The following is a 16,013-nucleotide window of genomic DNA, read 5'->3' on the forward strand; positions in this document are numbered from 1 at the left end:
GCAAAGCCAAGTAACCAACAACCCTGTACATCTTAGGAGTGTGGAAGGAAACCGGAGAACTTGAAGAAAACCCCCACGGTAACAGGGGGGACGAGCGAACTCTGCACAGGCAGCAACCGTAGTCAGGATCGAACCTGGGTCTCTGGTGCTGTGTGGCAGCAACTCTACCGCTACACCACTGTAGCGGGGTAGAATGTTCAGCCTGTAATAAATTGATGATATTTTAATATTCCTTGACACACTGTATTGTTTCTGTGTCCGTCCGGTATCAGCAGCAGAATCGCCTGTTGTAATCAACTTGAGTTTGAATCATTTTTGCCTTTCATTATTTTTTTCTATTTTGTTTTTATCCTTTTTCTCGTGTTGCCAGTTCAATGCACTGTGACTTTTTGCATAAATTATTTCACCTGCACCTGCACTTCATCATCATTTTCTTGTCAAACTCATCAAATATAAATGTTATTATCCGTATGCCAAAGGGAAATATTGCCGGATTCTGCATCACAATGCAGAAACGAGCCGCTACAAAAACCGTGTTAAATTGTTTTTTATTAAAAAAATCTATCATATTTCTCCCAATAGCTTTATGAATTTAACCTAGCATTCAGATGCCCCCCAAATGTTAAATCTGAGTCCAGATCTATCTGTTGATCAAACTTTCAATTTTTTGCTTTGCAGAGCATAAATCTGTGCAGCATGGGAACAGGCCCTTCAGCCCACAATTTCTGTGCTGACTACGATGCCAGGTTACACTAACCTCCTCTGCCTGCACGTGATCCATATCCCTCCATTCCCTGCATATTCATGCATCGATCCAAAAGCCCCTCAAACATCGTTATAGTATCTACCTTCGCCACCACCCCTGGCAGCACATTACAGGCACCCACTTGTAAAAAACAAAACTCACCCCACACGTCTCCTTTAAACTTTGTCCCTTTCACCATCAATCTGTGCACCCTGGTCTTTGACATTTCCATGCTAGGAAAAATATTCTGACTCGCTATCCTACTTGACTGAGTCTGAAGAAGGATCCTGACCCGAAACATCACCAATTCATTTTCTCCGGGGATGCTGCCTGACCTGCTGAGTAACTCCAGCACTCTGCGTCTTCTTTGTTTGAGTCTCATGTGCCTGATTTGGTCCGATAAAACTTCTATTAGGGCGGCACCATGGTGCAGTAATAGAGTTGCTGCCTTGCAGTTCCAGAGTCCTAGGTTTGATCTTGACTGCGGGTGCTGCCTGCTCAAACTTTGTATATTCTCCCTGCAATCACTTGGGGTTTCTCCGGGTGCTTTGGTTTCCTCTCTATTTCAGACGTCCAGGTTTGTAACTTAATTGGCTTTGGTTAACATTGTAAATTGTCCCTATTGTGTAGGATATTGCTCGTATATGGGATGATAGTCGGCGCAGACTCAGTGAGCCAAAGGACCTGTTTCCACACGACCTAAAGTCTAAAGTAATGTCTAATGAAGGGTTTTGGGATGTGTTGCTGTGTTGCTTGAGCCTTTAAAATTATGTTCTGCCGTAGAAGTTGATGATAGTAGTGGTGGCCACTCTGCTATTAAACACTGAACTACATAGACTATTATTGTTTTTATTACACTATTATTGTTTATTTTTTGTGTGTACGTATGTGTGCTTACGCAAGCGTACGCATGTGTGATCATATATATGATCTATGTATAGGTGTATTTGTGAGTATGTATGCATATATACATACACTGAGCTTTTTCTCCCGTTCATTATATTGTTTACAGTGTGCTATGTTTACATTTATGGTCCACATTAACCAACCTGACCTCCCGGTGGCTCAGCACTTCAACTCCCCCTCCCATTCCATATCCGACCTCTCTGTCCTGGGCCTCCTCCATGGCCAGAGTGAGCACCACCGGAAATTGGAGGAACAGCACCTCATATTCCGCTTGCGGAGTCTGCATCCTGGTGGCATGAACATTGAATTCTCACAATTCTGTTAGCCCTTGCTGTCTACTCCCCTTCTCAGCCCTCCCTCAGCCCTAGGGCTCCTCCTCCTCCTTTTTCCTTTCTTCTCCCCGCCCCCTCCCACCCCCCATCAGTCTAAAGAAGGGTTTTGGCCCGAAACGTTGCCTATTTCCTTCGCTCCATAGATGCTGCTGCACCCACTGAGTTTCTCCAGCATTTTTGTGTACCTGCTATGTTTACATATTCTGGTGCACGTAGGAATTTCTGTTTTATCTGGGACATATGACTATAAAACACTTTTGACTCTTGACAATTCCTAGATGGCTCTGTATTTAGCAGTTTGCAGACAAATCTGCTCTTGAGAGTTTGTTTTAGTGGAAACAGCCCCTTTGGCCCGCCTAGTCCACGCTGACCAATGATCATCCAAACACTAGATCTACCCTACACACCAGGGACAATATACAGAAGCCAATTAACCTACAAACCCACATGTCTTTGGGATCTGGGAGGAAACCAGAACATCCGGATGAAACCCACGTGGTCCCAGGGAGAACCTACAAACTGCACAAACTGCATGGTCAGGATTGAGCAGAGGTATCTGGTGCTGTAAGGCAGCAGCTCTACCTCTATGCCACTGTGCTGCACAGGTGCTGTCTGTGTGGAGTTTGCATGTTATACCCGTGACCGCGTGGCTTTCTTCCAGGTGCTTCAGTTTCCTCCACATCCCAAAAACTTGCAAATTTATAGATTAATTGGCCTATGTAAATTAGTGTGGATGAGAAAGTGGGATGACATAGAACTAGTGCGAACTGGTGCGGACTCGGTAGGCTGAAGAGGCTGTTTCCATGCTGTATCTTTAAACTTAAACTATTCCCTCCACAGATGCTCCTTGACCCGTTAAGTTCCTCCAGCATTTTGTGTTTGGCTGAAGATTCCATCATCTGCAGTTTAGTTTAGTCTTGAGATACAGCGCGGAAACGGGCCCTTCGGCCTACAGAGTCCACGCCAACCAGCAATCATCCCGTACACTAACATTATCCTGCACACTAAGAACAATTTACAATGTTTACCGAAGCCAATTAACCTACAAACCTGTACGTGTGGGAGGAAACAGAAGCATCCGGGGACAACCCACATGGTCAGAGGGAGAATGTACTAACTGCCAACAGACAGTACCCGTAGTCAGGATCAAACCTGGATGCCTGACACTGTAAGGCAGCAACTCTACCACAGCGCCACTGTGCCGCACAAAGTTCCTTGAGTCTTCATTTGGAGAGGATTATCTGGTCTCAACCTGGATAGACAGCTAAGTGTCTGGAAATCTGCCGTAGAGTGTAATGTTACTAAAGCTAAGCATTCAGCAAATAGAGCCAGTTTATGGAGCAGAGCCACAAGACTTTAGTATGCTTAACTCAGATTCTAGTTTACAATTCTTTAATAATGCATGATAATTTGATTCTGAAGTAACAAAATTCTATTTTTGTTTATTATGTTTTCCAATTTTCTTTGCACAAGAATCATACTTCAACATGAAAGGGTAATTATTGCCCAGAAAAAATATATAATGAGAGTTCAGAAAGACAGGAAAATTATCCAGTTAAAATATTGCATTTTTTAAAACATGAAGTCTAAATTCAGTGTTTTCATTAAAATTACTATAATAGTCTCTTTACGCTCCAGGCTCCGTCTACAATGAATACCCCTGCGTCAGAATTTGAAGTTCTTCAAAGATTAATTTCAAAGGTTCAGCACTCGGTTGCAACCCTTTTAAGAGATTCTGGCCTTTTCCTACTTCAGTTCCCTCCCCTCCACTTTCAGTCTGAAGAAGTGCAAAGCGTCGCCCATCCTTTTTCTCCAGAGATGCTGCCTGACCCGCTGAGTTTCGCCATCATTTTGTGTTTAGTTTTAGTTTAGTTCAGAGATGCAGCACAGAAACATGCCCTTCGGTCCACCAAGTTGGCTCCAACCGGCAATCAGCCCGTACACTAACACCATCCCTCACGCTGGGTACAATTTACAATTTACAGAAGCCATTTACAATTTACAAAACCTCTGCATCTTTGGAGTGTGGGAGGAAACCAGAACTCCTGGATAAAACGCACGTGGTCACAGGGAGAACTTACAAACTCCATAGAGACAGCACACGTAGTCAGATTGAATCCGGGTCTCTGGCGCTGTAAGGCAGCAACTTCTGTAGGGCGGCACGGTGGCGCAGCGGCCGAGTTGCTGCCTTACAGGGCTTGCAGCGCTGGAGGCCCGGGTTCAATCCTGACAACGGGTGCTCTCTGTACGAAGTTTGTTCATTCTCACGGTGACCACGTGGGTTTTCTCCGAGATCTTCGCCTGTTTTCGCGATTGTGGCCCTGAACCTGATTTCCCCAGCATAACCTCATATATTTTCCAATTTTCTTTCCCCACAGAATTACACTCCAATATGATAGTTTAATTATTGTCCACAAATAATATGACGGAGGTTTAGATAGACAGGCAATACCACCCAAGGGGCATTTTTCTTCTAACTTTGAGATCATTGAAGAGAGAAAATAATCAGTGAAGCCAACCAAAATAATTTTACTCTATTAAAGCCAATGCTTTTTAATTCTCTTTTATTTTTTGTTGCAGGATGTCACAACTATGCAATTCTGTGCCAATAAACTGGACAAGAAAGATTTCTTTGGAAAATCAGATCCCTTCATGGTCTTTTATCGAAGCAACGAAGACGGAACGTAAGTATTGTTTTTAGTTTGTGGAATTTAACAAACTTCTTTTTTAAAAAGTCGACTATAAAAAGGTGAATAGTGTTTTGTGGCTTTGTAGCTGTTTCTGGCTATAGCTTTCTGTAATGTATGTGGTAATACTGGGGTTCGCTGGTCGGTCCACACATCCAAGGGAAGGCTGGAGGCCCCACAGCAGCCTGGGGCTCACCTGGAATGGGCGCCGCCCACAATACCTGGGGCACAGACTAGATTCTGGAAATGGCAGCATAACATGGCGTCTCTTGCATGCGGGCTCAGTAGACTAGTTCTGTGCAATTTGGTAATCGGGGATGTGCTTAGGTATGACTCTACTGGAGTATTTGTAAAAAAAGAATTTCACTGTGTGCTTGCATTTTGACAATAAAAACACCATTGAACCATTTCAAATAGGATTTGTTGTGTCAGGATTTGATGTTAATAGGGGAGGGAATATGAACAATTTGCTGGATCCAGGTATAATGTGGCTCTGTGCGATCCTACCACAGATGTTGCAATGGCTCTTTGGAGATGTTGCCAACCCTTTGCAGTCATCCACCTGCCACTGGGTGAAACATTGCCCGTAACTTGCCAAGTCCTATAGGAGCAGCCATTATAATCCTTGTGCAAGATGCCAGCAAAGGCAGAAACGTTAAAGCAAGCAACATCACTCTAATGGGAGGCATATTTCATTGGTCGCATAGGCATCTCAAGTCACACAGAAATGAAACAGAGGTGTAGATTAATTCCAAAATATGCAAATGTTAGGCCTGTACCATGGATCTATCTTGTACTGAGAAGTTAGTAGTTTAGTTTATTATTGTCACGTGTACTGAGGTACAGTGAAAAACTTTTTTTGTTGCCTGCTATCCAGTCAGCGTAAAGTCGATACATGATTACAATCTGGCCATCCACCATGCACAGATACAGGATAAAGGGAATCATGTTTAGGATTAAGAAAACATCCAGTAGAGACTGATAAAAGATAGTCCGAGGGTCTCCAATGAAGTAGATAATAGCTCAGGGCCACTCTCTAGATGGGGATAGGATGGTTCAGTTGATAACAGCTGGGAAGAAACTGTGCCTGAATCTGAAAGTGTGCGTTTTCACACTTCTGTACCTCTTGCCTGAAGGGAGACGGAAGAAGAGGGAGTGACCAGGTGAAACTGGTCCTTGATTACGCTGGTGGCCTTGTTGAGGCAGCATGAAGTGTAGATGGAGTCAATGGAAGGGAGGTTGGTTTGTGTGATAGTCTGTACTACATCCACAATTCTCTGCAATTTCTTGCGGTATTGGATGGAGCTGTTCCCAAACCAAGCTGTGATGCATCCCGATAAAATGCTTTTTATGGCGCATCTGTAGAAGTTGGTGAGAATAGTTGGGGAAATGTTGAAATTCCTAAACCTTCTAAGGAAGTAGAGGCGTTGATGTGCTTTCTTGGCAAAGCAAAGCAAGCCACAAATTATTCATGATTAAATCCATCATTGTGTCCAAAGAAACAGGTGTTTTCTGTTGTAGTTGCTTCCAAAGCAAAACCTTAACTGTTTCAAAGTAAAAGTCACATCTATACTTTGGTTCTTGAAAGCACTTGCTGTATACTAAATAAACATTTTCAGGGGAATTACACAAATTTAACATCTAACTTGATCTTCCATTAGCATTAAGCTTGGGTTGTTTCCTGTGTGGTTGAGGGGAGACCTGTTAGAGCTACATAAAATGATGAGAGGCATAGATAGGGTAGACGCTCAGAAACTTTTTAATCAGGGTGGAAATGTCAAAGGCGACAGGGTTTAAGGTGTGAGGGGCAATGTTTACAGGAGATGTGTGGGACAAGTTTGTTTTACACAGAGATGATGGCCAGGGGTGTTGGTGAAGGCAGATAAATTAGTGGTGTTTGAAAGGCTTTGAGGCAGACATGTGGATATGCAGGGAATAGAGGGATGAGGATCACATGCGGACACAGGAGATTAGTTTAAATTGGCATTATGTCCAGCATGGACATTGTGGGCAGAAGGGCCTGTCTCTGTGCTGTACTTATCTATGTTCTATTGTGGAATGGAGGGATAATTATCATGTGCAGGCAAGCAAGATTAATTTATTTTGGCATCATGTTTGTACTATATTTTTCGATGTTCTATTTCCAAACTAGATCATGAAATCAATCCGTGTGTTGCAAAGTATCTTGAAAATGCATTATTTTCAAGAAAATGCATTATTTTCAAGAACATGTTTCAAGGTCCTAATAATTTTTGGCATAATGCCTTTCAAACCTTTCCACAATAAATTGTGCCTTCGACGATCCATATTTCACTAATATTTGTGTTTGCAGCTTCACGATTTGCCACAAAACAGAAGTGGTGAAGAATACGTTGAATCCCGTCTGGCAACAGTTTTGTATTCCTGTCCGGGCTCTTTGCAATGGTGACTATGACAGGTAGGTGCACAGGCACGGAGGCCGCAGAAGGTGTAATGAAGTGGGCAATGAGTTACGCATGTCCCTCGGTAGCACAGTTGATAAAAGAAGCTGCTGTGGCGGCTCCCAAGGGTCGTGCCATCATACTGTCGAACCCCTCGGCACGGGGGTGGTTCAGTCCGGAGGCGGCCCTTAGCCAGAGGGTTTAAAGGCAGGGGTTTGGGTGCCATCTTTCTCTTGTTTGGTCTTCCCTACAACCGGGAGGAACATAATAAAAGGTGCCTCTCAAAACACTGGACTTCGTGCTTCCTTTTGAGACCCACGCACTACATTGGTGACCCCGACGCTCCATTGGCGTCATGATGGAGAGAAGAGAAAGCCCTACCTCCTCACAGGCCGGCCCGGCCCTGTCTCTGGACGCGATCTCGGTGAAACTGCCCAACTTCTGGACCACCCGGCTGCTCATCTGGTTCCAGCAGGCGGAGGCCCAGTTCAACCTGCGGGGCATCACGGTCGATGCCACCCGCTTCTATTACCTGGTGGGGGCCCTCGACCAGGACACGGTTGAAGAGGTCACGGACTTCCTCGCAGCCCCCCCGGACACTGATAAGTATCTCGGCCTTAAGGAGCTCCTGCTCCAGATTTATGGCCTAAGCAGGATGGAGCGTGCTGCTAGGATCCTGCATATGGAGGGCCTGGGCGACCGACGGCCATCTACCCTCCTAAAGGAGATGGTTGCCTCCCTGGATGGGCACACGCCGTGCCTGTTGTTCGAGTATACATACCTGCATCTGCTGCCGGCCTACATTCGTCTGCAGCTCACAGACGCCTCGTTTGCCGACCTCAGGGCCCTCGGGAGGCGCGCCGACGCGCTGTGGATGGCGCGCCCTGATGACGTCAGCGCACTGGCCATCAGCAGAGAAGCTGCAGGCACCACCAGCGGGAGCAGGCAAGCTCCAAGTAACACCAACATGAGGCGCTGGTGCTATTTCCATCAGCGCTGGGGTGCTGCAGCACGACAATGCCGCCAGCCGTGCACGTTCCCGGGAAACGCCTGGGCCGGCTGCCAATAGTCCCCGCGGCGGCCGGCCAAATTCACCGCCTTTTCGCCTGGGATTGGCGCTCCGGGACCCGCTTCCTCGTTGATATTGGAGCGGAGCTCAGCGTCCTGCCCCTTTCGCTGGCCGACATTCGTTCCGGTAAGCGGGGGCCCGTCCTCACCGCGGCGAATGGCAGCCCCATCCGCACATATGGAGTGCGCATGGTTCCGATCATGTTCGGCTCCTGCCATTTCTCGTGGCGGTTCACCATTGCCGACGTCTCCCTGCCATTGCTCGGGGCCGATTTCCTCCGGGCGCATTCCCTCATGGTGGACGTCAGGCGTCAGCGTTTGGTCAACGCCGCTACGATGGAGCCGATCACATCGCGTTTGTATCAACCGGTGGGACGGCCCCTGGCGTCCGTGGACTCCCGCTTCGCACGGATCTTGGCCGCGTTCCCAGACATTCTGACCCCACAGTTTCGATCATCGACCCCCAGCCACGGAGTGGTACATTTTATCCAGACTACCGGCCCACCACTCCATGCACGAGCACGCCGACTGCCGCCGGGTAAACTGCGCCTGGCACGGCGGGAATTCCGCATAATGGAGACCTTGGGGATCGTCCGCCCTTCGAGCAGCCCTTGGGCGTCCCCACTCCACATGGTCCCTAAGTCGAGCGGGGGCTGGCGACCTTGCGGGGATTACCGATGGCTGAACGCTGCAACAACAGCGGATCGATACCCCGTACCCCACATCCAGGACTTCACTGCCCATTTGGCTGGGGCCACAATATTTTCAAAAGTGGATCTGGTACGGGGTTATAACCAGATCCCGGTTCATCCGGATGACGTACCCAAGACGGCGATCATCACGTCATTCGGACTTTACGAGTTCACGCGGATGCCGTTCGGCCTCAAGAACGCAGCACAGGCCTTTCAACGCCTAATGGACGGGGTTTGTCGCGACCTCGATTTCGTGTTTGTGTACCTGGACGACATCCTGGTGGCCAGCCGCTCGCAGCAAGAGCACTGCGCCCACCTTCGGCAGCTCTGTCAGCGGCTCAGCGAGCATGGTTTGGCCATCAACCTCAACAAGTGCCGTTTTGGTGTAACCGAGATTGACTTCCTCGGCCACCGCGTGACTGCGCAAGGCGCGGTTCCCCAGCCTGACAGGGTCGACGCCATCCGTTGGTTTCCCCGCCCACGCACGGTGCGTGGCCTGCAGGAGTTTGTCGGCATGGTGGCGTTTTACCATCGTTTCGTGTCATCCGCGGCCCACATCATGCGGCCTCTGTATCAACTTCTGGCGGGTGGGCAGAACAAGAACGTTGAATGGACCCACGAGGCAGGGGCAGCTTTTGACGGCGCGAAGGAGGCCCTTGGGCCGTACTGCTGGTGCACCCGCGGGAAGATGCCCCGACTGCTCTCACGGTGGATGCCTCGGAGTCGGCGGTTGGTGCTGTGCTGGAGCAACTGACGGGCGGAGGTTGGCGGCCCCTGGCCTTCTTCAGCCGGCACCTCAACCGTGCGCAGACAAAATACAGCGCGTTCGATCGCGAGCTCCTGGCTCTGTACCTGGCAGAGCGCCATTTTCGCTACTTCCTGGAGGGCCGCCCGTTCACCGCCTACACGGACCACAAGCCGCCCACTTTCGCCCTGGCGAATGTTCCCGATCCCTGGTCCGCGCGACAGCAGCGGCAATTGGCCTACATTTCGGAGTATACAACATCTATCCGCTACATCGAGGGGAAAGAGAACCGGGTGGCCGACGCATTGTCCCGCCCCGCTATCAACGCCGTGTTCGAGGTGGCGCCCAGAATTGACTATTCTGCTCTGGCAGAGGCACAGCTCACGGACGATGAGGTGCCCGCCTACCGGACTGCCATCTCCGGCCTCCGCCTTGAGGATGTCCCTCTCGGTCCTGGGGGAGTGACAATCCTGTGCGATGTGTCGTCCGGTCAGCCGCGCCCCATCGTCCCTGCCACCTGGCGCCGGAGGGTTTTCAAGGTGATCCACGGACTGGCTCACCCATCAATCCGGGCGACAACGGCACTAGTGGCCGCTCGTTTCATGTGGCACGGTCTGCACAAGCAGGTTGGCCATTGGGCTCGCTCCTGCATTCCGTGCCAGACGGCAAAAATCCAGCGCCATGTCCGTGCGCCTCTCCAGGAGTTTGGTCTACCTCACCGGCGATTCGACCATCTCCACGTAGACATTGTATAGGGCCTCTCCCGCCGTCCCGGGGCATCACCCACCTTCTTACAATGGTGGACCGCTTCACGCGGCGGCTACGTGTGCTCGTGCGTTGTCCGCGCACTGGATTGCTCGCTTCGGGGTGCCGGCGCACATCTCCTCAGACCGGGGGCCACAGTTCACCTCCGAGCTGTGGTCAGCCATGGCTCGCTTGCTGGGGGTGCGGCTACACCACACCACGGCTTACCACCCGCTAGCTAACGGTCTGGTGGAGAGGTTCCACCGGCAGCTGAAGGCAGCACTGAAGGCACGACTCTCCGGCCCGGACTGGATGGACGAGTTGCCGTGGGTCATGCTGGGCATCCGGACTGCTCCCAAAGAGGACTTGGCCTCATCATCGGCGGAGCTCGTGTACGGGTCGCCACTCACGGTGCCCGGGGAGTTGGTGCCGTCGGCGCCGGGGCAGCAGGAAAGGCACTCATCCACCTTAAAGCGCATTCGCGAGCGAGTTGGCAGGCTCGCACCCGTCCCGACGTCCCGCCATGGGACATTTCGCCCACACGTGCCATCAGCCCTCAGGGACTGCCCATACGTCTTCCTGCGCCGTGATGCCCACCGGACTCCACTCCCGAGGCCGTACGAGGGCCCGTTCCGAGTGCTGGAACACGGGCAGTCGACTTTTGTCCTGGACATGGGGGGCCGGCCGGAGGCAGTATCGATCGACCGTTTGAAGCCGGCACACCTGGACATTGACCAGCCGGTGCTGGTTGCCCAACCTCGGCCTCGAGGGCGCCCCCCTTCACGGCTCCCTCCGCCTGTCACTCCACCTGTCCTCCCGCCGGTCCCTCGACCTGTCCCTCCACCTATGCCTCCGCAAGCCCCACGACCGGCTAACTTCCGCACGCGGGCCAGCCGGGTCGTGCGCCCGCCTCTGGTTCTGGGGGGGGGGGGTCCTGTGGCGGCTCCCAAGGGTCGTACCATCATACTGTCGAACCCCTCGGCACAGGAGTGGTTCAATCCGGAGGCGGCCCTTAGCCAGAGCGTTTAAAGGCAGGGGTTTGGGTGCCATCTTTCTCTTGTTTGGTCTTCCCTACAACCGGGAGGAACATAATAAAAGGTGCCTCTCAAAACACTGGACTTTGTGCTTCATTCTGAGACCCACGCACTACATTGCAATCTTTCATTGAATTGTGATCCGGCGAGGGGAGTACCATTCTGCACATTGCGCTCGGTGGCACTGTGGCCATCTGTCAATGTATTCCAGACTTCTGCAACTACTCAACTCAGCGTAGAATAACCAGACCAAAACAAACAAAAGTGCTGGAGGAGCTCAGCAGGCCAGGTGCTGAGGACTTGGAAGGCACAGTGGCACAGCGGTAGAGCTGATGCCTCACAGAGCCAGAGACCTGGGTTCGATCCTGACCTCGGGTGGTGTCTGTGTAGAGTCGTGCGATCTCTCTGTGACCACGCGGGTTTTCTCCGGGTGCTCCGGCTTCCTCCCACGTTCCAAAGACATGCAGGTTTGTAGATTAATTGGCTTCAGTAACATTGTAAATTGTCCCGAGTGTGCGGGATATGCGAGTGTACGGGGTAATCGCTGGTTGGTGTGGACCCAGTGGGCCGAAGGGTCTGTTTCTGCACTGTATCTCTAAAGTCTAAAATCACCCCTCCACTTGCCTATCCCTGCCTTGCAATCCCTCCCAGCCGCACAGATTAAATGTTCAATACTCGTAGCGTAACCCATTGCATCAGGTTGTCGTTCCGTTTCAAGACAGGTTGTCGGCCCACGAAGTACATGCCGATCAACAATCCACCCCGTACACTAGTTCTATCCGACACTCCAGGGACAATTTACAGGTCAATTAATCTACAAATCTGCACATTTGTGGGGGAATGTGGGAGGAAACCGGAGCACCTGGAAAAACCCTTCGGGGAGAACGTGTAAACTCCATACAGTCGGCACCCGTAGTCGGGATTGAATGCGGTTCTCTGGCACTGCGAGGCAGCAACTCTACCGCTGTGCCACTGTGCCACCCGTAATGAAACAATATTTAGCCCGTGTTCCTGTCACAAATTTCCATTTCCTTGCTGCTGAGATCAAAGTAGACAGAGACAAATAGCGCGGACTGCTGCAAATGAATTAGTAGAGTTGATTTGACAAGTGTTGAGGGGGAAAAAAGCCACGTAGAATTTCTGGAGAAGCAAATTTCAGTTAATTGACTATTTTTACCAATTTTACGGAAAGCAATTAACTGAGTAGTGCATTGCATCATTTACCATCGTGCATTAATCTCATCTTCCGACAGCGGCAGCTTAAAATTCAGAGCTGGGAGCGTGAAATTGTTTCCATTTTTCAATCTTTACCTCTATTTGGTGCATTGCCACCAAGGGAAAGCTTTTGATAATGAGATTGCCATCTATTGCTCGGAATTGATCACTTTGTCTGAATCTTTGCAAACAGATTTTGCATTCATTATTTCAACAGAAAAAGACAGAGGCTTTCTGCAGCCAATAATGGAAGAACGCACTTTCACCACTCGGCAATCTTGTTACTTCCAGACAAATATTCATAAGTAATATCAATGAGAAATATTATGTATAAATGTAAATCAAGTAACGTGAGCATTTGTACTAATAGGTTTATAAACAGCAAGCTTCCCTCTCACCGTAATTGCTTTTGAGTTTAGCAAATCTACTTGTTCTGCATGATAGATCAACAGAATTTTAACCGGTGTGATTTTTATTCCCAGCTGTATTAATTGCATACAATCTTGAGGACTCACACTGATGAAAAAAGGTTTGCATGTGGCAGTTGGTATCAGAAAGGATATCAGGATGGTATCATGATAGCTGGACAGGATTACGCATTATATCAGCTTGGTAAAGGTCCACCACTGATTTTCCTGCACCCTTGGTCCTAGAGCCTGTCTGGATAATCCGTTTTGCCGGACTAACAGAGGTGACATCCTCCGAGAGGAGTCCAACGGTACCAGAACGGCTGCCAAGGAGCTGAGATACCGACCCGGAAATTCGGCCTCGGAAGTCGGCTATGGGAACGGATCTGTCTGCCCCGGCCTGGTTCGGAATTCCAGAGCCCTGGCTGCAGGGCGCAAATTCGACCCGTGGAAGTCCTGATGAGGTCGAGATCGGCCGCCTCATCCGGCCTCGGCGCCACATTTTCAGGGGGGACTTCCTGGGGTTGGGGTGGGATTTCAAGCGCTCGTGTAATTTTGTCCGGATTAAAGCAGGTGCCAGACCACCAGTTGCCGGTTAATTGTTGGTCGACCTGTGTCAGATATGATAGCAGGATATATTGTACATGATATAAGGTTCAGACATGATATCTGCATGGTATCAGTATCTTGAAGACATCCATACCAACATCACGCAACCTTGTCTATTAAATCCGTTAGATTGTTGCCCTGATTTCTTGGAAGCCAAGTCTCTCTTTTTGACGCTCACTTCAAAATGCTGTCTGAATGGGTTTCCTCCAGGTGCTCCGGTTTCCTCCCATGTCCCAAAGACATGCAGGTTGGCAAGTTAATAAGCCCCAGTGTGTAGGTGAGAGGCAGAATCTGAAGGCAATGGATTGCTGGAGTCAACAGATAACAAACGCACTGTAAAAGGAGTTTGCCAACAGGTGATCTTTTGTCCCCCGTCTCTCAGTCTGAAGAAGGATCTCAGCCCGAAACATCATTCTTCAGAAATGCTGCCTGACCTGCTGAGTTACTCCGGTATTTTGTGTCTACGGTGCAAACCAGCATCTGCTGTACCTTCCTACACATTATGTGCGCTCCACTACAAAATTTCCTCAAGGTATGCCTACTTTGAAGAAGTTCTCCTCCTCTCTCTGACTGGAGTCCTGCAAAATCTTTTCTCATTCCACTGTACCTTTCCATGCCTCTAGATTCCCTTTCCCCTGACTCTCGGACTGAAGAAGGGTCTCGACCCGAAACGGCACTTATTTTTTTTTCTCCAAAGATGCTGCCTGACCCGCTGAGTTACTCCAGCTTGTTATGTCTATCTCAGGCGATCTTTTAAAAATAATTCATTATTTAAATTTAAAACTGTACAAGTTCACCCAATTATTTTAATAGTAAACAGTGTTTTTATTTGGGCTGATATATGGAATCATTTACCACTGCTGCCTTTATCGAGATGAAGAGCTTAAAGAAAAGATCTCTCTTTTCATGCATTTGACATTTAAATTTGTTTCCACTGCTGCCCTTGTGAGTTCTCCAACGCTGGGCTTGGGCCGAAGTATACAGGGTGATCAAAAGATTCAATTATTTTAGGAATTGACAGCCTTGCACAGTGCAGCCATCTGATTATAAATGTAAAAGGAGATAAGGCATGCCTTAAAGTCAGCAAGCTTAAAGTAAAATGGAAATTAAGTGAAGAATTATCGTTCTTTATTAAGAGCAGACAAGGAGTAATTTCCCAGTAAAAGTATCTTGCGTGTAATTGACAGACTTTTTTCAAAAAGGAGTTGAGTATATCACTAGCTGAGAATAAAACCCATTAAGTTGTGATAAGATTAAAGGACCCAGTGGAGGATTGTGGTTTATGCAAAGCAAAGGGAGATCCAATTCTACACACGAGTACAGCAGGAAGTTTTGTCCTGGTTTTTTAGAGATACTGTCGGGAAACCGGCCCTTTGGCCCATCAAGTCCATGTTGACCATCACCCGTTCACACAAATTCAGGAGTCAAGAGTGTTTTATTGTCATATGTCCAAAACAGAACAATGAAATTCTTACTCCCAGCAGCACAACAGAATATGTGAACATTATAATAACCATATAACCATATAACAATTACAGCACGGAAACAGGCCATCTCGACCCTTCTAGTCCGTGCCGAACACGTATTCTCCCCTAGTCCCATATACCTGCACTCAGACCATAACCCTCCATTCCTTTCCCGTCCATATAACTATCCAATTTATTTTTAAATGATAAAAACGAACCTGCCTCCACCACCTTCACTGGAAGCTCATTCCACACAGCCACCACTCTCTGAGTAAAGAAGTTCCCCCTCATGTTACACCTAAACTTCTGTCCCTTAATTCTCAAGTCATGTCCCCTTGTTTGAATCTTCCCTACTCTCAATGGGGAAAAGCTTATCCACGTCAACTCTGTCTATCCCTCTCATCATTTTAAAGACCTCTATCAAGTCCCCCCTTAACCTTCTGCGCTCCAAAGAATAAAGCCCTAACTTATTCAACCTTTCTCTGTAACTTAGTTGCTGAAACCCAGGCAACATTCTAGTAAATCTCCTCTGTACTCTCTCTATTTTGTTGACATCCTTCCTATAATTAGGCGACCAAAATTGTACCCCATACTCCAGAATTGGCCTCACCAATGCCTTGTACAATTTTAACATTACATCCCAACTTCTATATTCAATGCTCTGATTTATAAAGGCCAGCACACCAAAAGCTTTCTTTACCACCCTATCTACATGAGATTCCACTTTCAGGTAACTGTGCACAGTTATTCCCAGATCCCTCTGTTCACCTGCATTCTTCAATTCCCTACCATTTACCATGTACGTCCTATTTTGATTTGTCCTGCCAAGATGTAGCACCTCACACTTATCAGCATTAAACTCCATCTGCCATCTTTCAGACCACTCTTCCAACTGGCATAAATCTCTCTGTAGACTTTGAAAATCTACTTCATTATCCACAAC

The 16,013-nt window shown here is 48.6% G+C and overlaps 1 protein-coding gene across 1 annotated transcript in view; it reads left to right on the plus strand.

The window, feature by feature from the left end:
• The window catches only part of LOC116986828 (copine-8-like), a 300,796-nt gene that overhangs the window by 148,709 nt on the left and 136,074 nt on the right, over positions 1-16,013 (plus strand). Inside the window, exons 8-9 of the mRNA XM_033042550.1 lie at positions 4,564-4,667; positions 7,003-7,107. Coding sequence (XP_032898441.1) covers positions 4,564-4,667; positions 7,003-7,107 — 209 coding nt within the window. The remainder of the gene's footprint in view (positions 1-4,563; positions 4,668-7,002; positions 7,108-16,013) is intronic.

Source organism: Amblyraja radiata, chromosome 24, assembly GCF_010909765.2.
Source record: "Amblyraja radiata isolate CabotCenter1 chromosome 24, sAmbRad1.1.pri, whole genome shotgun sequence".
NCBI classification, from domain to species: Eukaryota; Metazoa; Chordata; class Chondrichthyes; order Rajiformes; family Rajidae; genus Amblyraja; species Amblyraja radiata.